Source organism: Dreissena polymorpha, chromosome 16 (genome assembly GCF_020536995.1).
Source record: "Dreissena polymorpha isolate Duluth1 chromosome 16, UMN_Dpol_1.0, whole genome shotgun sequence".
NCBI lineage: Eukaryota > Metazoa > Mollusca > Bivalvia > Myida > Dreissenidae > Dreissena > Dreissena polymorpha.
In genome coordinates this window covers 48,400,278-48,427,110 of record NC_068370.1, presented here as the reverse complement: position 1 = coordinate 48,427,110, position 26,833 = coordinate 48,400,278, and the positions used below count along the sequence as shown (strand labels likewise).

General features: G+C 35.0%; 1 protein-coding gene across 4 annotated transcripts; it reads right to left on the bottom strand.

The window, feature by feature from the left end:
* Positions 1-10,571: 10,571 nt before the first annotated feature.
* LOC127862312 (uncharacterized) lies at positions 10,572-26,375 on the bottom strand. Of its 4 annotated transcripts, none has more exons than XM_052401384.1 (11): positions 26,146-26,375; positions 23,803-24,187; positions 23,275-23,383; positions 22,699-22,863; positions 21,412-21,579; positions 18,052-18,125; positions 16,278-16,475; positions 15,147-15,240; positions 14,137-14,270; positions 13,238-13,381; positions 10,572-11,323 (listed from the first exon to the last, which is right to left on the bottom strand). In XM_052401384.1, exons 2-11 carry the CDS (start codon positions 24,025-24,027, stop codon positions 11,201-11,203), a joined length of 1,434 nt encoding a protein of 477 aa, XP_052257344.1. In that variant the 5' UTR covers positions 24,028-24,187; positions 26,146-26,375; the 3' UTR covers positions 10,572-11,200. The 4 variants fall into 4 exon arrangements, with proteins under 4 accessions (XP_052257344.1, XP_052257340.1, XP_052257341.1 ...); XM_052401380.1 differs by having other exon boundaries at positions 23,803-24,059; XM_052401381.1 differs by having other exon boundaries at positions 23,803-24,056.
* Positions 26,376-26,833: the final 458 nt, after the last annotated feature.

Below are 26,833 nucleotides of genomic sequence, written 5' to 3'. Positions count from 1 at the left end.
AAATGGCAAACGCCAACAGGCATATTAACGACAACGTTTAATATCATTTCATGAACATACATATACATAAATATTTGTAATAACATTTGTATCATGCACATATAATATAATTTAAGAAAAGTAATTCAGTTTTTCATTAACAATGTCTACCTACACAACATTGTATTATTTATTTGAAACTTGTTTAACTGCATATTTACTTTCTTGGGGGTTTACCTCTGTTTTAGGTCATTTAATAATATACATGTACAAATGTATTTATTAAGAATTAAAATCATTCATCCTTAAATTAACATTCAACTAAATGCATGAATCAGGTTGTTTAATGCTCCTATATTAATTACATTGTATATCCAGCCTGAGTAGACAACACTGTTAACTACGGAATCCGGATAGGTCATCTATAATCTTGCACTTCTTTCATCAAGGGCGACACTAGACACACGAAGCGATACCTTATCTTTTTCTTGACAGTCGCGGCGACGCATGATATTTTATTTTTCAAAGATCGCCCATATTATCCGAATCTCGTGTATCGCGGCCTAATTTCAGACCGCGACACTAGACACACTGTCAAATAATGATGAGAAATTGGGTGAAATATTTGGGTTTTCTTTATGTACGAAATATTGACAAGTATATCACGGTCAAAAGATTAAATATTTGGATCTGGTGCGTGTCTAACAACAAAGGGGTTACAATACTGTTGACACATGCCTTAGGCTGTATTTGCATTATTTATTATTTGTACCACAACGCTCATTAACGTGTGCATACTTGAATAGTGACTTCTCCAGATTGTAATTCAGCCAATTAGAAATAAAGACATATAGAACACTGACCAATGGGATTCATAACTGAGTTTCACGGGCCAGATGTTAGAGGGAAACAAGACAGTTAGCGTTTAGACTTGGAGACGTACGGATCGAGAAAGATACGATCATGTAGCTATCAGACTGTATTTGTATAACCGAAAATATTAAGTATGTTAGACATTAAATTGGACTAGAAACTGATACATGGTGTTGTTGAATATTTTATCCTATATTATGCAGAGAAACCGATATAATAGAGAGGGTCCGACTTGTCCCATGCGTGACACGAGAAAATGGTAGTTAATGCAAATCTCGTCATCTTGGCAATTCGCGCATGACGAGATATCGAATGATAGGCTACACACCGGTAATTTAAGAGTAATAAACATTGCCAGTAACTATGGGTCGTCCATGAACTATGAACGATTACGGGACACAGGACGTTAAATGGTGCTCGTGAACCAAGGATTCGAACAAAGAAATACTACCACTTACAATTACGAAGCCATGGAAAACAACGCGAAGAAACTCCGTTTCGGCAACTTCTGTAACCAGTAACAACAACCGTGAGCCGGGAACAACGACATCAGACCGCACACATTCTGCAACTTCCGGTGAGTGACTGTTTTATTCCCTAACGCTTGTATCAAAATGGCAAATCAAATAATCCCTGAATTATTTCAAAATTTAAATGAACAAATTAAAGATGTTAAAACGGCCATAAGCACTCAGACTATTTCACAGGTGGTACAATCATTTGATGGAAATTCAAAAAAATTTAAACATTGGATTAAAAATGTAGAAAAATATGGAACACTTACCAATTTAGATGAGAATAAATTAAAATTTGTTGCTTACCAATCTAGTAAAGGGCTTGTTAGTGATTACATACATCGTTTTTTGACTGATGATCCGACCGGGACGTGGACAGATTTAAAGGAACAGCTTAAATTAAGATTCGCGGAAATTCAAGACCCACAATACGCTTTCTCATTATTAAAGACGACTAAACAAAAGACCGACGAAAATGTTCAAATATACGCTGAGCGACTTTTATCTCTCGCGACTGATGCATACGAAAATATTGAAGGAAATTTAGAATATAAAGAAAAACAGTTAGTAGAAATTTTATCGACGGATTATCGCACGATTATTTGAGACTTAAATTAATGCGCGAAAATCATGCAACGTTATCAAATGCTTTAAAAAGCGCTATACATGAGCAAAGTGTCAGAGCTAGGTTTGAGTTACGATCACAAATAAATGGACTTGATAACATTACGACCGATAATATTCAGACAGATATCGATTATATTAGGTCATCTATTGTTTGCACATATTGTAAGAAACACGGTCATTCTATTGAAATCTGTCGCCGTAGGCAACGCGAGATAAGTGCATATACGGTAGGGCGGAACTGTCATACGATAAATCAAAACGATAAAAGGCGCAAGAAAGAATATGACAAAAATTGGAAAGATAAAATTGATTGTTGGAATTGTGGTAAATTAGGACACTTTAGTAGAGAATGTACTCAAAGAAAAACGTACATTAATCGAAAAAACTAGGAAATTCTTACCAAAAAGGGGTCTATGGTAAGAATGAAAAGTCGAGACATATAATATTGCTTTGTGTGGTAGTCCAAATTCTTGTGTTATTTCAACAGGTGGTTATCAATTTAGGAGCTTGGTAGACTCGGGCGCTCAAGTCAGCATCGTGAGTAAACGTACTTATGATATGTTAAAACAAAAACCCGCACTGATATTTCAAAAAGTAAATCTAAAGTCGGTAAATGGAAATTCATTACATGTCCACGGAAGTGTAAAATTGAGATTCAAAATAGGGAGCATATATAAAGAGCACATGTTTTTTGTAGTAAGTAACGTTAATAGAAATGTTATTTTAGGAAGAGACTTTTTACAAGATAATGGTGTCCGTTTATACTTTGATTTAGGGTGTTTGAGGATTGATAACTGTTATGTACCTCTAGAAGAAGATGTACATCTTTCAACGATAGCGAGATTAACTAGGCATACTGTGTTAAAACCACAAACTGCATATAGACTCTTTGCTCAAGCTAAAAGAAACTGCATACGTTCAAATACGAATTATGAATTCAATGGAATAAGCAATTCTTTCTTTGATAATGAACCCGGTTTAACAATTGTTAATTCAGTCGTCAAGACAACGCGTGATAGACAATTTCCCATTTTAATTATAAACAATACGCACAAAACAATAAGGCTTAGACGACACTGTGCCATAGGGCGAATAAAATCGGTAAATGATAATGAAATATGCTCAGTACAAGAAGTTATTAAAAATAATCAGCCGAAATCAGGTTTATCTAAAGATGAAATCTTATCAGATTTACGTGTAGATGAAAATCAAAAAGAAAATATTCTACCGATACTCTTAAAACACAGAACTCTCTTCGCAAGAAATAATTTAGAATTAACACAAACTTCAGCAATAGAATTTACCATAGACACAGGGGATCATCCACCCATTAAATTAAGGCCGTATCGAACACCATTAAACAATAAGGTATTCATAGATAAAGCCATCGACGAAATGCTAGACGCAAACATAATAAGTCCGTCAAGAAGTCCGTGGAGCTTCCCTATTGTTTTAGTAGATAAAAAGAAAAATAACCATAATTCAAATAAAGATAATAAAGATGAGAAAAGGTTCTGTGTTGATTTTAGACAATTAAACAAAATTACAAAACCAATTGCCTATCCATTACCATTAATAGATGATATATTGGCGTTATTAGGTAAAAGTAAATATTTCACCAGTTTAGATTTGATATCGGGATATTGGCAAATACCTATAAAGGAAGAGGACAGAGAAAAAACGGCTTTCGCTTCGGGATTCAGGGGTCTATTTCAATTTAATGTTATGCCTTTCGGTGCCTCCTCCGCCGGTGCTATATTTCAAGAATTGGCTAATAAAGTACTCAAAGGTTGTGAGAGCTTCGCTGTGGCGTATCTAGACGATATTTTAATATTTTCACCTGACTTGCAATCTCATTTATCACACGTAGATACAGTACTACAGAGTCTCAGTAAACATAACCTAAAGCTAAAACTATCAAAATGTCAATTCTTACAAAGAGAGACTAGATACCTAGGCTTCATCATAAATCAAAATGGTATAAGGCCAGATCCGTTAAAAGTGGAAGCGATCCGACAATTCCCTAGGCCAAAGTGCGTGCGCGATGTACGATCTATCTTAGGTGCTGCAGGATTTTATAGGAGATTCTGTCCGTCGTATTCAGAAGTAGTCGAACCTCTCATTAATCTCACGAGAAAGAATGTCCCATTTAAATGGTCAAAACAATGCGAAGATAGTTTCATACAATTAAAAGACTCATTCACGCAAATCCCTTATCTTTCATACCCTGATCCAAAAAAAGGTTATATTCTGTATACGGATGCATCTGATAAATGCGTCGGAGCCTGTTTGACTCAAAAATGCGACAGTAACGAGACCGGGGATTATGTGGGCGAAAAGCCGATATTTTTCATATCGCACAGATTAAGCCCCACGCAATGCAAATATAGTACCATTGAAAAAGAATGTTACAGCATATTTTACAGTCTAAGTAAATTGCACCATTATTTACACAATGCTGAATTTGTTATAAAGAGTGATCACAAGCCGCTTAAGTATTTATTGGAAAGTCCGATGCAAAACAAGAAAATACAATTATGGGCCTTAAGTATAGCGGGTTACAACTGCAAAATTGAATATATACCGGGAAAAAAGAATATTATTGCTGACTTTCTAAGCCGACCTCCAAAAACCAAAATAAAGAATAATCAATGCGATCAAACAGAACTAGAATTAGATATTAACGATAAACATTTGACGATTAGTTCGGAAATAAATGGACAAAACCAGACGCGCGAAATTAATGTAATTGACTCTACGCATATCGATCACAGGCAAATAACTGATAATATTATTACCCCGCGGCCACTTCCAGTCGACGACACAGCGTCGAATGATAACATATTAGGGCTTAATATGCAAATAGAACAAGAAAAAGACCCTCATATATCTGAGATTAAAGCGAGATTAAGATTAGGGAAACAGAACAAGAGTGAAGATGATAGATATTTAACGGTTGATGACATACTGCACTACATATCAAACGTAGATGAGGAACCTACTCTCAGGCTGTTTGTACCTAAACACCTGACTGATTCAGTTGTCAAGCAATACCATGATGAAAACGGACATCCTGGGTCTCAAAGGCTTTTTCAGACACTAAAAGAGAAATATTACTGGCCTAAAATGTTCAAAGAATTGAATGATTATGTATCTAAGTGCATTATATGTCAAAGTAGAAACTTAAAAGCAATTAAAGCTCCCATATCGTCAGATACCTCCATACCGCCGTTTCCGTTTTCAGTTGTTTCCATAGATATATGCGGTCCATATCCGAAAACGCTTTCCGGAAATAGATATATAATATGTTTCGTAGATCAATTCTCAGGATACATAGAAGCTTTCGCTTCGCCTGATAAGTCGTCTGATAGCGTAATACACCTGTTAATGAACGAGATTTATTGCCGTCATAGTTGTCCTATAAGAATTATAACTGATAACGGAAAAGAATTCACAAGCACAGCTTTCACGGAAACATTAAAATCAATGAACATTGACCACGTAAAGACGACAATATATCATCCCGCGTCTAATGGCATGAACGAGCGTTCACATGGGACTATGAACAATATACTATCAAAACGGGTTCAAGAAAATGTACAACAATGGGACGTACATTTAAACATTTCATCATATATGTGTTTTAGTCACTGATGTTTGCATGTTTGCGTGTTTGATTTTCTACATCGTATGTATTAATATGTTTTCGTTTACTTCCATGCTTACATTCTTAAAGATTTTTCTGTATCCTAAAATACATAAAAATCAAATTGAGAGGATAAGTTGTGTCAAATAATGATGAGAAATTGGGTGAAATATTTGGGTTTTCTTTATGTACGAAATATTGACAAGTATATCACGGTCAAAAGATTAAATATTTGGATCTGGTGCGTGTCTAACAACAAAGGGGTTACAATACTGTTGACACATGCCTTAGGCTGTATTTGCATTATTTATTATTTGTACCACAACGCTCATTAACGTGTGCATACTTGAATAGTGACTTCTCCAGATTGTAATTCAGCCAATTAGAAATAAAGACATATAGAACACTGACCAATGGGATTCATAACTGAGTTTCACGGGCCAGATGTTAGAGGGAAACAAGACAGTTAGCGTTTAGACTTGGAGACGTACGGATCGAGAAAGATACGATCATGTAGCTATCAGACTGTATTTGTATAACCGAAAATATTAAGTATGTTAGACATTAAATTGGACTAGAAACTGATACATGGTGTTGTTGAATATTTTATCCTATATTATGCAGAGAAACCGATATAATAGAGAGGGTCCGACTTGTCCCATGCGTGACACGAGAAAATGGTAGTTAATGCAAATCTCGTCATCTTGGCAATTCGCGCATGACGAGATATCGAATGATAGGCTACACACCGGTAATTTAAGAGTAATAAACATTGCCAGTAACTATGGGTCGTCCATGAACTATGAACGATTACGGGACAACACTAAGCGATACTCGATATTTTTCTTGACTGTCACGGCGACTCACGATATTTGTACTGTTCAAATATCGCTGTAATAATATCGCCTGTCCACTGTCAGGTTTTTTAAACAGTGTTACAGTAATTTTTAACCATTTATTATTAATATTGCTGCCATCGACACACTTATAAAATATTATTCTAGCATTAGTAAACCGAGTACAGATTAATTTATTTTCATAATAATTTTGATATATATTGACAAGGATATATGTTTAAAACTATTCCGAAATTTGAACAATATTTAACACGATATATCGCCCTTGTGTAGGTAGCCAAAAAGGCGATATATCGTGTAAAATATATCGTGCGTCGCCGCGACTGTCATGAAGAAGAGGGCCAAGATGGCCCTAGTTCGCTCACCTGAGAGGAGTCGGTTCATTCAATCTTTACCTAATGTCAAACTTGACCTAGATATTGACCAGACAAACATCCTGGTCAAGTTTCATCATTATTGAACCAAAACTCTGGCGTAGGGGGTGTTTTTGTTTTTGTAAGATTTGAAATGGTGACCTATCATCAAACTTGACAGATCTTTCAGCAACTTTGATAAAGAATGCTTGAGAAATGTGAATGCTGGAGTGTTTACAAACCAAATGCGGACGGTCGGACAGCGGACAAAGACCAATCCTAAAACCTCACCTGAGCAATCAGTTGAGCTAAAAAGTGTGTTTCCCCACCCCCCTGGCAGCCATGTTTATTGACCCATCGGGACCATTTGCAAACTCATCTGAGATATATATAAAACCAATCCTTTCACCAAGTTTCATGATGATCGGGCAAAAAATGTGACTTCTAGAGTGTTCACAAGCTTTTTTTACTATATATATATATATATATATATATATATATATATATATATATATAAGAAAACTGCCCCCCCCCGGCAGACATGTTATTCAACTGACCGGAACCATTTTCCAACTCAACTCTCGTATCAAGGAAACAAATGTTCTGATCAAATTTCATGAAAATTGGGCAAAAAATTTGACTTCTAGAGTGTTCACATGTTTTCACTATATACATATAAAGAAAAATGCCCCGCCCACTGGCGGCCGTGTTTTTTTTTCCAATCTGGACCATTTTCGAACTCGTCCGAAAAATCAATAAAACCAATGTTTTGACCAACTTTCATGATGATTGGGCAAAAATTGTGACTTCCAGAGTGTTTACAAGGTTTCTCTATAGCCAAATAAGGAAAACTGCCCCGCCCACTGGCGGCCATGTTTTTCAACGGGCGGAACCACTTTAAAACTCAACCAACATATCATTAAGACAAACATGTTGACAAAGTAACATGAAGATTGGGCATGAAATGTGACTTCTACATTGTTTACAAGTTTTTTCTTTTTTTGACCTAGTGACCTAGTTTTTATCCCGGCACGACCCAGTTTCGAACTCGACCGAAATTTTATTGGGACGAAGCTTCTGACCAAGTTTCATGAAGATCGGACAATAAATGTGGCCTCTAGAGTGTTTACGAACAAATGTTACCGGACGGACGGACGTACGACGGACAAAGACCGATCACAAAAGCTCACCTGAGCAATCAGGTGAGCTAAAAAGATCAAGTATCGCCGCGACTGTATAGAAAAATATCGTGCGTCGCCGCGACTGTCAAGAAAAAGACAAGTATCGCTTCCTGTGTCGAGTGTCGCCCTTGATGAAAGAAGTGCGAGATTATAGATGGCACTATCCGGATTCCGTAGTTAACAGATATTTGATCCATCTATTAGTGAATAAAATTCAGATGATATAAAGATTATTTAAAACAAACAATAGAACAAATAATGTATATACATGTTCATATAGGTATGCATATAATTGTATAGAAGGCAAAATAATCTCTGATTAATCAACAATAGAAATAGCCAGAAATTCTCAACCAAGAAATTTTCCAGTCATTAGAAAATAACTTCTCACCTGCTCACCATAAGAAAACATCATGTAAAGCCACACCAGAGTGGATAGCTAGTTTCTGATGCTTTAAAGGGGCATTTTCACAGATTTTGGCACGTTTTAAGTTTGTCATTAAATGCTTTATAATCATAAATGTAAACATTGGACCTAAAAAGCTCCAGTAACAAATCAAGAATACAATTTAAAACAGAAAAAGTAACCCTCAACAGGGCTCTAACCACTGACCCCTATAGTCCTGGAGTAAAAGTCTACCACTTAGACCACTCTGCCATCCATGCTCATACAATGACGAATGTATTTTATACTTTATATAAGCAAGCCTCGTTGTTTCACAAAATATTACGACAACAACTGAACTCTCCAAAATTATTCAATTGTTTCGCGTTGCAACGCTTTATAATTTTTAGGTTTTTAAATGGTCAAAAGATGCATATAATGGCTAGTTTAGAGCATGATAAATGTTAAGCATTACTGTTTTCTCAAACATATCATAACTAAAACGAAAATTTGCTAATCTGAAACAACTTTATTTGATTTTGTCAATTTTCCAAAATGTGAAAAGGCCCCTTTAATATTCTTTAGAGAATTATTTAACAACTTACCGAAGATAATCATGTGGAGAGGATGTGTCGCATGCAATGAATGCATCCCTTGCTCAAAGGTTAATGTCAGACAAGTAAAAGTAAACTTTACTTTGGAACATTTTAAGAATGTTGTAGCCCATTCATTTTATAGTTGATAATATCCCTTTTCTGTTGAATTTAACATACTGATACTCGCATAAGAAATTTCAAACTTAGAAGTAGTTGAATTGAACGGAACGAACCGACAGCAGTCATAACAATCAAATGTATGTGCATGCTTGTTACAGGGCTTGTTCAGTCCGTAACTTTGTAATTCCTTATGCAATTTTAAAATAACTTACGTTCGATTGTGTGTGTTTGTCATAATCAGCTCGAGTACTACTTAAATGTACCCCGGGTACGGAAAATATAATGACATGTACACGTCCAATTAAGAATCGACTCTGGTACTACTTAAATGTACCCCTGGTACTCTTAAGTATACTTAAATGTACCCTTGTATGATAAATATACTAACACATATCTGGCAAATTTATACTGTACCCGAGTATTATTCCCGCCAAAAAATTGAAGTCGTCAAACGCGCTACGGAATAAGAAAATAACTGTTTGAACAATACCTGCCTAAACATGCTTTTTGAGTAGGAGTTTTTACAATATAAAGGCCATTTTACAGAATATTGACATAAATATGGACATAATTAATTTGAAAAAAAGCCGACAACCACCAAATTAGCATTAAAATCCCCAGGTACATTTCAGCATATTAACCGTACCCCGGGTACATTAAGTATACTTAAGAGTACCTGGGGTACATTTTAGTACCCAAACAGACAATGACCAATTGAGCATAACATACCACAAATGATGACCATGAATAGACAATGTTTCGCTCGTAACACTCAAGGTCAAGGTAACACTTAGAAGTCTAGAGTCAAATGGAAGAAATAAATGACATGTCAATACAGAAACTTTAAAAGCGCTTCCTATAAATGTACCCACATGTGCAGATGAAACGTTGCAAGTATGACATGCCTCTTCCTCAATGTAAGCACACATTAAGGCAAAATACAATAGAGCCTTGTTCTTAGAAAACTGGGCTTAATGCATGTGCGTAAAGTGTCATCCCTGATTAGCCTGTGCAGTCCGCACAGGTTAATCAGGGATGACACTTTCCGCCTAAACTTGACGCACATGCATTAAGCCCAGTTTTCTCAGAACAAGGCTCAATAAGGCTTGTCACTATTTTAACTTCATCATTCTTCATGCAATTTTTAAAAATAATTTACCACAAATGTGTCACTTGCGCCATGGGCAACTGCAAAGGTCATACTAAAGGTCAAACATGTCCAAGGTGCGGCTTGTTTAACAGTTACAATCATTGATTACAATGGGCTTGACATGTTGCCAACAAGTATCTAGTTAGTTATACATGTATTTGATTTTTTACAAGCTTTCTTGAAATGCGATCCCCAATTTACTAAAGCTAAAATATAGTTTATTAATTGCTGTGTCTAAAGACTTTATGTAAATCGTGACAAGTCAACATAAAATACACAACCAAAGCAATGAAATGTGCACCCTATAAACAATAACAATTGTTAATATACAATACAAATAAAATCAATATGGTATAAAATAGGTAAACAATATATATCACAACGTTAACAACAACATGGAGTGTAAAAGAAGTGAGACCCTGTCTCATAAATATCCTTATTTTGGCCTATTACCCCTCCATGTATACCTCTCATAGTCTAAAATAGGTAATGTTCTCAAGATCTTTCTTAAGATAAGTAGTACCCGTTAATAAAAACAGATTCAATAGTGTTTAAATAGGCCTGTTACATTGACCCAATCAAGCTTAAAGAGGTTTTAAGTTGAATATCCAGTAATAGTGCAAGTTAATATGTTAAAAGATTTGTTCTTGATTCAAAGGTTATACATTTATATCCCATTCATTTATGTGTTGATTCGCCAGTCATAAGGCATATGGGAAAACTTGAGTATTATCTTCACAGTTTATGAGTTGATTCAACAGTCATTAGGAATGGGAAAGCTTCATGTTCTTGTTCACAGTTTATGAGTTGATTCCTCAGTTGTAATACATATGTGAAAGATTGAGTATTATCTTCACAGTTTATGAGTTGATTACCCAGTCATTAGGAATGGGAAAGCTTCAAGTTCTTGTTCACAGTTTATGAGTTGATTCCCCAGTCATAAGGCATATGAGAAAGCTTGAAGTTCTTGCTGCTCAGCAACTCCCCAACTTGTGACCTCTTCTCACTCTCAGCCATGTGCTTGTGAACCCATTCTACCACCTGAAACATAGCAAAACAATGTGCCTGTGAACCCATTCTACCACCTGAAACATAGCAAAACAATGTGCCTGTGAACCCATTCTACCATCTGAAACATAGCAAAACGATTGTTCAGCCAGAGGGGGTAATCACGTGATAGTCAAGATGGCGAAGTCTATGCCAAGACATTATTTTTCGCCGTTCTATACCCTTTATTACTCTTGTTTAATTTTTAAACAACGCTCACTTTCCAGCCATATCAGGAAAAATGTGATTAGCGTTGAATTCGTATTTAAATTCACTTGATATCTCAACTTTACTCCCTGCAAATTTTCGTAGTGGAGCCCTAATTTGGACATCCCGCTAAGAAATTTTGCAACGAGTAAAGTCGAGATATTGAGCGAATATGACTATGAAATAAACGCCAGTAACTTTCTTACAAATATGGCTGGAAAGTGAGCGGAGTTAAAAAAATTAATATTAATAATAAAGGGTATACAAGGGTGAAAAATACCTGCCTCTGCATGGACATCGCTATCTTGATAATCACGTGATTACCCCCTCTGTGTTCAGCTATATTGCCTTATTATGCCTGAAAAGATTAACCGGACACTGATTTATTCAACTGTTATACATGTATATATTTATTGTAAATAAACAATGCTGTAACTAGAGCATGCCCACAGTCAATTTCTTAAGTTGAACACGCTATTTCATGGTTAAGAAAAGAAGTTAAATGTTTAAGCAAACTTTTGAGGACACACAAACTGTTGAAAAAGCAGATGGTGTCGATTACAACAGCATACCATGAGCATTCCTGCTCAGGTGAGCTAATAGTAAGAACAATTACAGCTAATTAACAGTTTTTCTGTATTCAACTGTTATACATGTATATATTTATTGTAAATAAACAATGCTGTAACTAGAGCATGCCCACAGTCAATTTCTGAAGTTGAACATGCTATTTCATGGTCTAAGTTTCCTTTTGACCTTGAGTATGATCTTGACCTTTTAAGTAGGGAGACAGGGGATAAATGTGAAATGCCACCTCATCATGGTGGTCATTAGTGGCAACTAATTATAAAACTTCAATAAAGTTGCAGTAAGAAAAAGCTGTTTAATGTCCAAATTTGACCTTTGACCTCTACATGTTATCTTGACCTTTGAGGTAGGGAATGTCGTGTGACATGCAATATGTTGCCTCAAAATGATTGACATTTTTGCAGTTTATTCGAAAATGCATCAATACATAGAGAATATTATGAGAGTTTTGGATAAACTTGATTTTTATCCAAAACTCACATTATATTCTATTTATCCTATTATTTCCTCCTATTTTCCATTAATAATTGTCAAATATCACATTTTTTGACGATTTTGTTTTTTTCTGTAGTTGACAAAAATGTATTCTCCAATTTTTAGTAAAACCCAAATCTGATCTAAACATAGAGATAATATAAAGCTCAAGTTTGTAGGATCGTTGTTATACTATCGATTTTCATCTTGTACCGTAATAGGATAAAAGACAAATTTATGGCTGAGATGAGAAATGTCAAGATGTTTTAAGCCCAATATAGCCTTAAACTTCTAAGAGTGACATTACTCTGTTAGTTGGCGAGACGAGTTTTACAAGCAGCAGATTGTCTTATGATACTTAACATTTATGCAAAGTTATTAAAACAAAAAATCAATATATGGTTAAAATATGGGTGTGAATTTCCGACTAGCTTTGCAACAGAACATTAAAATCCCCTGCACTATGATATTTTTCACATAAATAGTTTGACTAAAGCATTTAAATTCCAATCAAATGTGAGCAAGGTTTTTTTAATAACTATTGCCATGCAGTCAAATGTGAGGAACTTTAAAAAAAACTATTGCCATAGTCTACAGACTTCATTTTTCCTTTTAATTACTTCTGCTTCCCAGTCTCACCTCCTCCTTGTTCTTGCCAAAGTCCAGACTGTACCATTTGAGGATCTGTGACAACTTGATGGTCTTATTGCCCATGTCCACCTGACAGCCATCATCCCCCTCTAGAAAGGACTCTGCAGCCAGCTTCAGTTGCTCATAGATGCCCTGGGAAAAAAACACACATTTATTAAAGTTATTTTTTATGGTTGGCCATTACTTTAACATCTCTGCTTAGCAAGATAACTGTAATTTCTTTGGTAAATACCAACAAGTATCTTGTGTCCAGCTTTACAGTTTTAGTTTTCTTTAATAGTTTTCTTTTGCATTCTTGCATGTTCAATAATAAAGTAGGGTATACTTTTTTAAGTTAAAGGATGAGAAACTTAACCGTACTAATTTGATAATTGGAGAAACTTAGCCCTACTGATTTGATAGGTGGAGAAATTTAACCGTACTTACTTGAAAGGTGGAGAAACTTAGCCGTACTTAATAAATAGGTGGAGAAACTAAGCGGTACTTATTTGATAGGTGGAGAAATTTAGCTGTTCTTATTTGATAGGTGGAGAAACTTAGCCATACTTATTTGATAGGGGGAGAAACTTAGCTATACTTCATTGGGGGAGAAACTTAGCTATACTTAATTGATAGGTGGAGAAACTTAGCCATACTTATTTGATAGGTGGAGACACTTACCTGTACATGTACTTATTTGATAGGTGGAAAACTTAGCTGTACTTTATTTGATAGGTGGTGAAACTTAGACATGATATACTTATTTGATAGGTGGAGAAACTTAGCCATACTTATTTGATAGGTGGTGAAACTTAGCCGTATTTATTTGATAGGTGGAGAAACTTAGCCAATCTTATTTGATAGGTGGGGAAACTTAGTCATAATTATTTGCCTTTAAATGTACTCACCTCAGAAGAGTAAGTTTTTATGGGTGGGCAGCTTTTGGCCCCACAAACAAGTGCAAAGTGAATCAAAGGCTCGTGTTCTGTTAGTGCCACCTTTACACGAGGGTCAGAGGAACCAAATGGTCTTGTGAACATGCCTGAAAGTAATTGAATCAATATATGAACTATAAGAAAAAAAATCCATCTGTTGTAAAGACAATTGTATGAACAAGTATTTTGTACAACAGATGTGATTTTTCTAGGTCAAAAGAACAAGAGCACCGCATAGCAGGTGCCAACGCTCGGCTGCGGGTGCAGTTTTGAATAAATTAAACCTTGTCAGAAGAAAAGTTTGTTTTTTTAAAAGGTCACAGTGACCTTTACCTTCTACCTAGTGACCCAAAAATGGGTGTGGCGTGTAGAACTCATCAAGGTGCAGCTACATATGAAGTTTCAAAGTTGTAGGTGGAAGCACTTTGATTTTAGAGACAATGTAAAGGTTTTAGCACGACACGAACAACACAACGAGCTAGCTTTGACAATACCTCGGGTTTTCTCCGCAAACAGCCGAGCTAAAAATTGAACACACCAAGTTTGCAGAAACATGGATGAAAACTGAGGAGATCACAAATTAACATAACTGATTGAAGGACACCTTTTTAAAATCCATATCCCATGTCCATTTATAAGGAATGAACGTCGTATGCTTGTTTATTAAATGAAAAGACCAAAAGCCTTTTCAATGTGGTGCACACCAAACAAAGAATATAATTATTGAAATGAAAATCATGTTTTCTACGGGATTAATGACGTAATGTATCAAACAGCAAAAAATGCTAAGAAACAAAAGTTCAATTTAAAGAAGAAAAAAAGAAATTGAAAAACAGCCTACTAAACGTATAAATTGGGATTTCTTTTTCTGCATTGCAGAGCCCTTAAAAGTACTGATAACATACAATTATTGTGAAACATTCCATATAAATAAATGTGCTGAAAAATCTAAATGGTATGAGGTGTGTAATGCAAGATCTTACCAATTCCTTTTCTATTGGCCCTTAGGACTCCATTCTCGATATCCTGTAGCGAGTATTCATACCCTCCAATTATATACCGCACTGTGTTAAAGAACTGCAAAAATACAACACCAAAAGTATCAGTGAAACTATTGACTTCTCACCAAAGAAATGAACTTTTTTCTATACCAGTAAAGTGTGTGAATTAAAAGAGCAGATATGTAAATAAATTAAATAACTTCATAGGAATCTATTTTTGAAATATTTTAAGATGGACTTAATATGAGCACAGTTGTCAAATAACAATATCTTAAACAAATACACTTGTTGACACATAAACTTTGATACAGTCATATAATATCATGCAATTATAACTTTTGAACATAATAATAACAGGTCCAAAATATTCAGTCTATCAGCTGGGTACAATCCGTAACAGGCACTATTTGAGAAAGAAAACAGTATGGTAAAATACACATAATTGGAACATGTAAGCATAAGAATATGCATTATCTTAATTTCAGTCATTCTCATCATTCACTTTGTATCATTCACATACCCTTTATTTTACAAACTTATTGATCATAAATGATGACTGCTTATATTGAATTTTTCTTTTTAATGAAGTTTTTTTCTAAACAAACATCCATTCTTGACAGAAAGTGTCGTCCCCGATCAGCCTGCGCAAGCTTATGTGGGACAACGCTTTACACACATGCATTAAGCTCCGTTTTCCAAAAGCGTGGCTCATCTTTATCTCATGTACTAGAAATTCAGCAGAAACTTAATATGTTGTCAGATCGTTTAATAGACAGGGACAAGGACTAAACACAGACAGAACCAACCCAACAGAACAATGTGACCACCATATTCAAGACACAATTTCACAACATACCTGAACATTCAATATTTTGTGATTTGACATATCCAAAAATATTGCAATACATCACTTCAATACAATAATGTTAAGATTAATCTGCCACCCCCAAAATGATCTCTTCCTAAAGACATATTAATTTTGCTTAATGAAATTCTATTAAGCAACAACTTTTTGTTCAGAAATACTGATAATAGAGCCATAAAGAGACAAATTCAGTCAAAGCAAAGTTATCACATTTATAGAACATTAATTATTTTGAAATAATCCCATACCTTGTACCTCTGCCAGAGATTCACTGGGGGCCCCATGGTTACATTGGCGTGTATCACAAGAGCGTTGTAAACATTGATGAAGAATGCCAACTTCTCCTCCCTCGACGCCTCAACTATCTGCACTCGCACCAGCTCCTTTGTGAGACGTATGTACTGTTCAAACTCGCTGCTTTCACCGATACCTTTGTAGTTAACTTTCTAGAAACAACCATGAGACAAGTATTTTACGAATCTATCATTAGATCAGTGGAATGCAGCCATCAAACTTGACATTTTCACCAATATCTTTGTATTTTAGTTTCAAGAAACAACAATGATATTATTAATTGTACAAATACAACATTTTATAATCAAATGTAGGGATCAAACTAATTGTTTTTAAGAAGATCTTTTACTTTTACAAACAGCAGCAGTACAAGTAAATGTGCTAAGTATATCCTGCATTTGTTTAAATTTAAAGCTCCCTCTATCAATTTGAACAATAATTTCTAAATGAAAATATGTTCTTATTTTATACAGGGGTATTAAATACTATATTACAAATTATTCTGGTTTGTGACCTTTCATTGTTATTTTTCAGTTGTGCTCTTGCATGTAGTATTAATTAATAAATAGCTTTAATACTAAAAAATATGCCTAACCCCTAAACCATCTTGACTATACATTAATGATATTATACAATGTATCACAATTCTAACAAGCACATCCAAAAGCATACCCAAATTACCATGTTAGCTTTTATATTTTACAAAGCTATCATGTTTTTGTTTAATTTTTATTTGAAGGAAAATGTTTTTCAGTTACAACTACCGGTACATCATGTATAACAAGACAAGAGATGTGTTTGTCAGAAACACAATGCCCCCTACTGCGCTGCTTTGAAGCCATATATTTGACCTTAGTTTGACCTTGAAGGATGACCTAGATCTTTCACCACTCAAACTGTGCAGGTCCATGAGATGCACATGAAATGCCAAATATCAAGTTGCTATCTTCAATATTAAAAAAGTTATGGCCAATGTTAAAGTTTTCGGCGGACAGACAGACACAATATATTTGACATTTGACCTTGAAGGATGACGTTGACCTTTCACCAATCAAAATGTGCAGCTCCATGAGATACACATGCATGCCAAATGTCAAGTTTCTATCTTCAATATTGAAAAAAAACCATATATTTGACCTTGAAGGATGACTTTGACCTTTCACCACTCAAAATGTGCAGCTCCATGAGATACACATGCATGCCAAATATCAAGTTGCTATCTTCAATATTGAAAAAGTTATTGCCAATGTTTAAGGTTTCGAACGGACGGACAGACGCCATATATTTGACATTTGACCTTGAAGGATGACTTTGACCTTTCACCACTCAAAATGTACAGCTCCATACCGGGGGCATAAAAATATACAACAAGGCTACAATGGTATTTGCTGGGAATTCTTATACTAAAGAAAAAAAGACTTGTTTGTTGGAACAAACTCTTAGGCTGTACCAATGGTTATAATAGTGTATGGTCATCTGAATTTTTTATCATTCTAAATTAAGCATGCTTTCAAAAAAGGTGTGTTAATACACATACACAGTAAGATTCTTACTTCTTGCATGGTTAAAGAAGAGTTGACATGTTAGAAGCAGTAAATACATAACTTCAAAATGCATAGCAGAAAATCTTAATTGATCATGCACACCTTAATATCGAGGATTATGTCTATGTGTTCCTTTTAGGACAAAAGTGTTTTTTAGCAAAAGACTTGTGTATGTCTACTGTACCTTGCCATCAGATGATAAGAAGCTATTGTAAATTTTCAAGATCAACTTCCTAATATCTTCCCCCAGTGCACCAGCTACAAAGAAGAATGTTAACATTCACATTTGTTGAATTAATATCCCCCGCCAAATAAATTTTGTTTATGGGTGGGTGCATGTCCCTTGATATATGATATATTCCTCAACAAGAGATGTGTTAGTCAGAAACACAATGCCCCCTATTGTGCCGCTTTAAAAAAATAAATAATATTGTTTTTTGTTTTTTTGACCTTTGACCTTGAAGGATGACCTTGAACTTCCACCGCTCAAAATGTGCAGCTTCATGAGAATGCCGCTTTGATTAAAAAAAATATTTTTTACCTTTGACCTTAAAGGATGATCTTGACCTTGAACTTCCAATACTCAAAATGTGCAGCTTCATGAGATACACATGCATGCCAAATATCAAGTTGCTATCTTCAATATTGAAAAAGTTATGGCCAATGTTAAAGTTTTCGGACGGACAGACGCCATATATTTGACATTTGACCTTGAAGGATGACCTTGACCTTTCACCAATCAAAATGTTCAGCTCCATGAGGTACACATGCATGCCAAATATCAAGTTTCTATCTTCAATAATGCAAAAGTTATGGCCAACGTTTAAGTTTTTTTTCAGACCGACGGACAGACTGACATACACACACACATAGACACATACTGACATACTGACTGACGGACAATTCAACTGCTATATGCCACCCTACCGGGGTCATAAAAAATACTAAAGTGTAGGGTAATTGTTTTTATGCATAGCAATTATCCTCATTGATATCCATATACCCAATAAATGTTATATGTTGAAATCACGTGGCCCTGAAAAGTTATATCATATAAAAACAACAAAGGGTAATAACTCTTATTTAATTAAGTGAAGGGTTATGGTTTTTGTGCATAGCACTTTTTCCCATTTATTTCTACACAAACATGAAGTTTCATGTTGAAATGTTGTATTGTATCTGAAATATAGCCCTGAAAATTTACATCAAACAAAAACAACAAAGGGCAATAAAAGAAAGTGAAAGGCTATGGTTCTTAAGCATAGCATTTCTTCTCATTGATATTAATACACAGATGAAGTTTCATCATGAAGTCTTGTATGATATCAGAGATATAGCCCTCAAAATTTACATCATACAAAAAACAAAGGGCAATAGCTCATATTTCAGAAAGTGTAGGGTTATGGTTCTCGTTCATGGCACTTCACCTCATTGATATCTATAACCTATGAAGTTTCATGTTGATAACTAATATAGCTTCTGAGAAATAACCCTGCAAAGTTTCGTGACAGATGGAGGGACGAACTGACGGATGGCATGACGAATGGACAGACAATGCTAATTCTTTATCCCTCTGCCTTTGGCGGGGATAATAATGTTTAGTTAAAACATTCTGTATTTTGTTTTTGCGTTGATGACAGTTAAATTCTAGGTGTCTTCTTTATTTAAATACTCAAAATATAAACTCATTTGACATGCAAACATCTTATAAAATAATGTTAAAAACCATATTGGTGACCCTATGGTGGTAAATAATAAAGCTTCAAAGTAAAATATGTCCTTAGCACAATACTTGGTATAAGCTAATTTTTTGTACACCATACAATATCAAGAAGATGGACATGATGGCCCTTAAATGCTCACTTGTGGTATAACAATTGTAAATATTTGGCCCAATGACGTAGTTTTTTTTCTACACATGTGCCAGTTCTCCTAGATATGGTGAAGAAAGACATACAAAATAAATTTCATGGTAATTAGGAACGATATTACATATTTTAAGTGTTTATAATTAATATCCTAACCAAGATTGAGCCAAAAATGTAGTCTATAGAGTGTTGACAAAATCAAACTTCCTGACACACAAAGAACAATGCCTACTGCATTCACCATTAGACAGGTGGACAGACATTGACTGAATATATAAAAGCTCAACTTAAGAGCACTTTGAGATCAGGTGAATAATAAGTAAATGAAAATATAAAACAAGAGCACCGCCTTGCGGGTGCAGACCGCTCATCTATTTTCTTTTTAAAGGTGAAGGGACTCTCATTTTCAATCACAAAGTAGGGAGAGGTAGAGTGAAGAGGGGAAGAGGGGTGTATAGTGTGGGGTGTGGACATTTATTACATTATCTTTCAAAAACGCGGGAAAAAATGCAAAAAAAAAATAAAATCGGGGGTGGGGGGGTGGAGGGGTGGGTGGGTTGGGGGGGGGGGGATTCTTGGGTGCGATGGTTGGACGGTATTTCAAACATAAAATAATAAAAATAAATATTTGTGTTTTTTAACAGTTTCAAAAAAAATTAAAAAATTGGGGAGTGGGGTGGGGGGGGGGGGGGGCGGTATAGTGTGAGGGTGTGGTGGTCATTTTTGAGATGATCTTAAAAAAAAAAAATAGGGGAGGGATTCGAGGGGGGGAGGGGGGTGGGATTCTTGGGTGCGATGGTTGGACGGTATTTCAAACATAAATAATAAAAATAAATATTTGTATTTTTAAACGTTTAAAAAAAAAATTAAAAAATTGGGGGGGGGGTGGGGGGGGGGGTATAGTGTGAGGGTGTGGTGGTCATTTGTGAGATGATCTTAAAAAAAATAAATAAGTATCAATCAAATCTAATCATAAATAAAGAAGTTATGGCAATTTTAGCAAAATTTAATAATTTGACCTTGAGAGTCAAGGTCATTCAAAGGTCAAGGTAAAATTCAACTTGCCAGGTACAGTAACCTCATGATAGCATGAAAGTTTTTGAAGTTTGAAAGCAATAGCCTTGATACTACTATCTCCTTATGATAGTTAATAAGTATTGCAAGTATGAAAGCAATAGCTTTGATACTGTAGGAATAAAGTGGACCTAAACACAAAACTTAACAAAATTTTCAATTTTCTAAGTATAAAAAGGGCACATAATTCTGTCAAAATGCCAGTCAGAGTTACATTACTTTGCCTGCACAGTCCCCTTATGATAGTAAGTGTTGCAAGTATGAAAGCAATAGCTTTGATACTTAAGGAATAAAATGGACTTAAACACAAAACTTAACCAAAATTTTCAATTTTCTAAGTATAAAAAAGGCACATAATTCTGTCAAAATGCACGCCAGAGTTATCTAACTTTGCCTGCCCAGTCCCCTCATGATAGTCAGTAAGTGTGCCAAGTTTGAATGCAATAGCATTGATACTTTCTGAGAAAAGTGGACCTAAACGCAAAACTTAACCGGACGCCAACGCCAACGCCAAGGTGATGACAATAGCTCATAATTTTTTTTCAAAAAATAGATGACCTAAAAATACAGCAAATTGCAAATCAGCCCAACAAAATTCTAACCAGATCTTGGGTCACAATCTGAAGACCCAGAATTCAGTGCAGATGTGTCATCATCCTCCAGTAGGCGGTAGTATATGTCAGCATCCTGGAACAACTCCCCACCCTTCACGTGATGACCAAAATGCTTGTCAATCAAAGCCTGACCCATCTCTACAGCTCTTTCTCTGTCTGGAACATTCACCACATATATGGAACATTTATGAACAGGACCCAAAAAAACAGGAAAGGCACAATTGGGGCTGTCAGTCATATCTGACACATTTTTTAAATGCCTCACAGTTCACAGAAATTCTGACAGACAGATTTGTATGAAGATTCAATTACTTCAATATTTATTTCTGACTATCAATATGATTGTCAGACATTTTATTGAAGACTATCATAAGTGCTGAAATGCCTACGAGAGCTGCCTCATGAAAGTGCACTTCACTGTTTGTATTTCCATGCCAGTGTTATAGACCTTGGTCAGTGTCCTGACACACATTTTCAAAAGCATCGTTGACATGACAAAACTAATTTGAGTACCTGTAATTGTCATATACATGTAAATATGCACTTGTACAAACAATTTAACAGATTTTTAATATATTGCCTTGTGCATTTTTTTAAAAACAGACTTCATGTATTTCCATGTAATAAAAGAGGCATAAGTTTGCTAAAAATGCAGACCACAATTATGGTCTAAGGGTAGTGACCTTCCACAAAAGCTGTGAAGACATTTGTGAAGTTTAAATTCAGACGATAAAGAGATATTAACTGTTGCATGTAATCTACTACAGGAGGATGCTGCTGACATATGTGCTCTATTTCCTTAAACCTTTTCCACTTAGATACATATTGTCACACATTCGTAGTCTCATAGAAAGTTATATTTAATTAAAAACCTTTCTTACTAGATTCAAGTTTTTAAGAGTTCATCTCAAAACCTTAGATACTGATGAGCAGCAAATAGCATAAAACTTGAACAGACTGTGAGTCAATCCCAGGCTGTTCTGGTTTTAGACTGTTTGCATTTAGCCATTTTCACTTCGCTTCAAAGTTAAAAAGGTTTAAACCGATTTATTTGTATCTCAATTGTGAAAAAAGGCATAAACTTATTTAAACATGGACGAGTCAGTTTCCTGGGTGCAACCAGTACTTTCTTTAGTACCAGTTCTTTTAGGAGAGATCTAAATAATGCTCCAAAAGTGGGGATAAGACACGTGACCTCCCAGTGCCCAGCTGGACACCATATCTATCACACTACAGCCACCTTTCAACTATAGACAAATAGTTCAGTGTACAAACCAAGCTGTTTCGTTTTCACGACCCAATCAACAAAGTCTTTCCCACTGAATGAGTTTTTGTATGAGCGGAGGAGACCAGAGCGATGATCTTTGATGATTCCTGACTTTCTCAGATCTTGAACGAGTTCAGCATACTCATCAGGCTCACATACAAAGTCCCCTGGGTCTACAACAGAAAGATGATACATAGGTAAGATATGTCACAAAACCCTTTTCTTCCATTTTCAAAAGTTGAAAACTGCCATAAATGAAATACTCAAAATTCACCAAAATGGTGAAATTTGAAAAGCCTGACAATATGCTTTGAACATTTTTTTGCAATAGTAGTGTGACAATGTGGTCAATATCCCATGAGAAATTCTGAAAAACAGCTCACTGCACTCTAAAGAGATTGTTCACTACAAGTTTTACATTTTCAAGTTGAACAAAGGTTCACAATGGTAGAATCACAAAACCTGATAACATAGGCCAGCACACAAGGCAAAAAAGTTATTCACAAGTTTAGTGTAAAAGGATTGAAGAAATGATTTGCGCAAGTCTTGTTTCACAAAATACTCCATTTCATTATATCACATACCAGCAGATTTCACAGCTGTGCTTGGGTCTGGTATAGAAGGGGCATCTGGCCCTGGGGATGTGGTCTTCAAAACCTCCAGGGCTGCAGCGAAGTCTTCCTTGTTACTTACCTGAACATACATATAACAGGAAAACGAACATTACTTCAAAGAACATTCCCATAATAAAATTCAATACTGTATACAAACCAAAAAGTGCAAAATTTATAGTACACAATTAGTCACAGACATTAAACAGTAAAGCTACAATAAGGAATCAAGAGAAATCAAAACAAAAGCCATTGACTGTTCATATACATTTTTGTAATAATAACACTTCCCTTGAGAATTAAAGACAGATTATTCAAACTTCTTTATATTGACCCAAAAAGTGTACAACTTGGACTTGCATTTATAGTGATAGATATTATGAAATTAAAAATATTGATTAGAAATGATGTCACTTATTTGTATTCCATTTTTAGATTACATTTTTAGAGCGCCCTTTACCCATTCTTCCAAACCATTAAAATAATGACATTTTACTTTACCAATGTCTGCAGATCATCATTCCCACCGATGTGTTTCTCGTTAAAAAAAATCTGTGGAACTGTTCGCCTCTGGGTCCTCGTCTGAACATCAGCCCTCACATGTGGAAATTTATCCAAGCTAATGTCTGTGTATGGCACACCAAGCTCTTGTAGCGTGTTCTTGGCCCGCATGCAATGGGGGCATCCAAGGATTGAGTACACAATCACCCGTCCTTTTAACTCCATTTTAAAGTTGATTGATGAATGGAAGAGTGCTGCTGATATTAAGCATTATGTAAAAAAATCCCTAATATTATGTTTAAAACTGTTAATTTGTCTTTATTACTTTTAACTATTCCTGTTTTTATCAATCTTGTACATGTCCTCAGTATTACAATATACGTCCCTTAAAATGGTATGAAAAATGGAACATGAAAAATCAACTGTACAACTTTATCTCTCTCACTATATCTGTTAAACTCTCCAGAGAAATTATCATGATTATATATACTTGTCACAAGCATGAAATAATCAACCCTTTAACACACATTAGGATAAATTGAGATTAAACTGTTTCAGAGAATTAGCAATTAAAATCAACTCACCAAAAAAGGTATACTACTAATTTGCTTAGTCGCAGAATTAGATAAAAAAAAATCAAACAGCTACATTGTACCTTCTACAATAGAACTATTTTTTTCTTTTGAATAATGATTATCCTTTTTGAGAATGTTGACCCAGGCTCTTTGGATTGGATAAGACTTTCCGCCCCTTCCCTATTGTAAATAAGGTCATTTTTTTCCAAAATTGATAGAGGAATTTCCCAAATTGTACTTAGACATAATGGGCATCTCACAAATTGAAAGCAATGAGCTCTATTATGATTAAGAATGCACCACAATGTGTCTTTTAATACGTCTGCACAATGAAAAAGACCCTGTTTCAAAAACTTTTTAAAACACGGCCTTCCCAAAATGAGCAGTTATCGCGCATGAAATTCCCAATTTGAAAGGCTAGGGACTTTTCCCAATTTCCTGATGAAAAGCCCCGAAGTCTCAATAACTTTTTAGACTAACTAGCGTCTTAATGGAATGCTGAGAGTCAAATAATGATGTGAGTCAACTGCTCTAAATTATGAAGTATTTACTTAAAATGTATCGTTGAGTGACCCGAATCGACGCTGCCCTAATTCGACGCATTTTTTGTTTTGCCTCTGTTTGATACATAAGCGACATCCGTTGACGTCATACAATAGCACATGATACTCTACACACAATTTACTATAGCCATTGTTTGTTATGTGGAAAATAGCTGGTTAAAAGGTAAGATATGGTTGATCGTTTTGCAATTGATGGATTTTTATGTATTTTACTTAATGCAAAACTTTTGAACACTTTACACCCAAGTGTCTTTGTTAATAAGACCGAGGGTTAATGCATTAGTTTCGTCTGCAAAAGTTCACTATTTTATTCATAAGTCACGTGACTGCCATTTGACAAAACATCGTATAAATAGATTTATATTCACTATGAAAAAGGTGTACGCGTAAACTTTGATTTGAAGTCCGGATATGTTTTTGGTTATGCTGTAATACAATTTTAACAATATGTAGCAAGTGTTTATGTTGGTAATTGCATATTATGTTTATTACTAATTTTCATTTAATTGATTATAAGTGCAGGTTCCACAAAAGAAGTACAGGTTATATTCACATATCTTCCATAAACACAGGTTATGACAGGGTTGCTGACACAGGCCCCTATTAAAACCACTGCCAGACAGTATGGCTTCACACAATTAAAAATCTTATTTGATTTAATTAATTTCAGTTTCATATTACTTTTACAGCAACTACAAATTTAAGCACAACAACCATGAGTTAATATTTTATTCATTCAGTCTCCACAAGAGTGATATTTACATTGAAATCATGTAACCAATCAGATGCGTCGTTTTAGGGCACTCTCAACAGATATGGCCGCCGTTACATAGACTTGGGTCATTTCGTTTTTCAACGAATTTTTGTTGATAACACAATCAATTGAATTTAAAATGTGTAAATAAAAGGTACATGTGTAATGAAATAACAAAATTAATTACCTAAATCCCTATATTGAGCAACAAAACTTCAACATACTGCTTGTATGCGTCGAAATTGGGCACTCGAGGATAATTATTAAAATTACAGACGAAACCTTACTAGATCGCCACCATTTCACTTCCAAGCTTTTTCACTTCATCTAAGAGAAGAGACTCTGAGCACAAAGAAAACTTGTTTATGATAGATTTGTTTTTATTATTAAAAATGGCATTTAAGGATTATTAAATGTTATACAGGATATGTAAGATAAATAAAACACTTACTAAAACGCAAAATCTTCATACATGTTCTTTAAATACAATTTTTTTTATCCACTAGCACCTTTAAACTAAATTCTTTCTGAAGTTGCAATATTCCAACTCCCAGCTTTATGACTATCTGTGTAGTTATACCGATTCAAGTAGAACTAATTCTACGTGAACATGAATGAATGTTCAATTCGATAGTTATTTTGCAATACGGAAGTAAAGACAATAACAATTTTGTAAAGAAGGGACGTAACTTTTGCAACCATGTTTGTACCAAGGGAGGTTAACTTAGAAGTACTAAACATGTATTGTGTCGCTTTCCAAATTACCTTCGTAATAAAAGAATGAATATAATAATGCATGGGAACGGGATAACTAGCGCTCGGCATCGACAGAATCAACCAATCAAAATACACGCAATTTGAGTTGCCAAATTGTTTAAACGATTTCAATACCACACATGACTTATCATGATAATTTTCGTTAACTTCGCTAATACAGTCAAGTTACCATTAACGGATCATTACCAATAGCGGATCATTTTGATGTTCAAAAATGCGTATCACGATTAATAGTAATTATTTTTAGATGATACTTTGCTGTCAGCATATTCAAGGCATTTTCGTTAAATCGCGATATTTTTTTTAAATCAAAATCCGTCATCTTTTTGTCAATAATTTTTGTGTGTTTTGCCATTATGTAC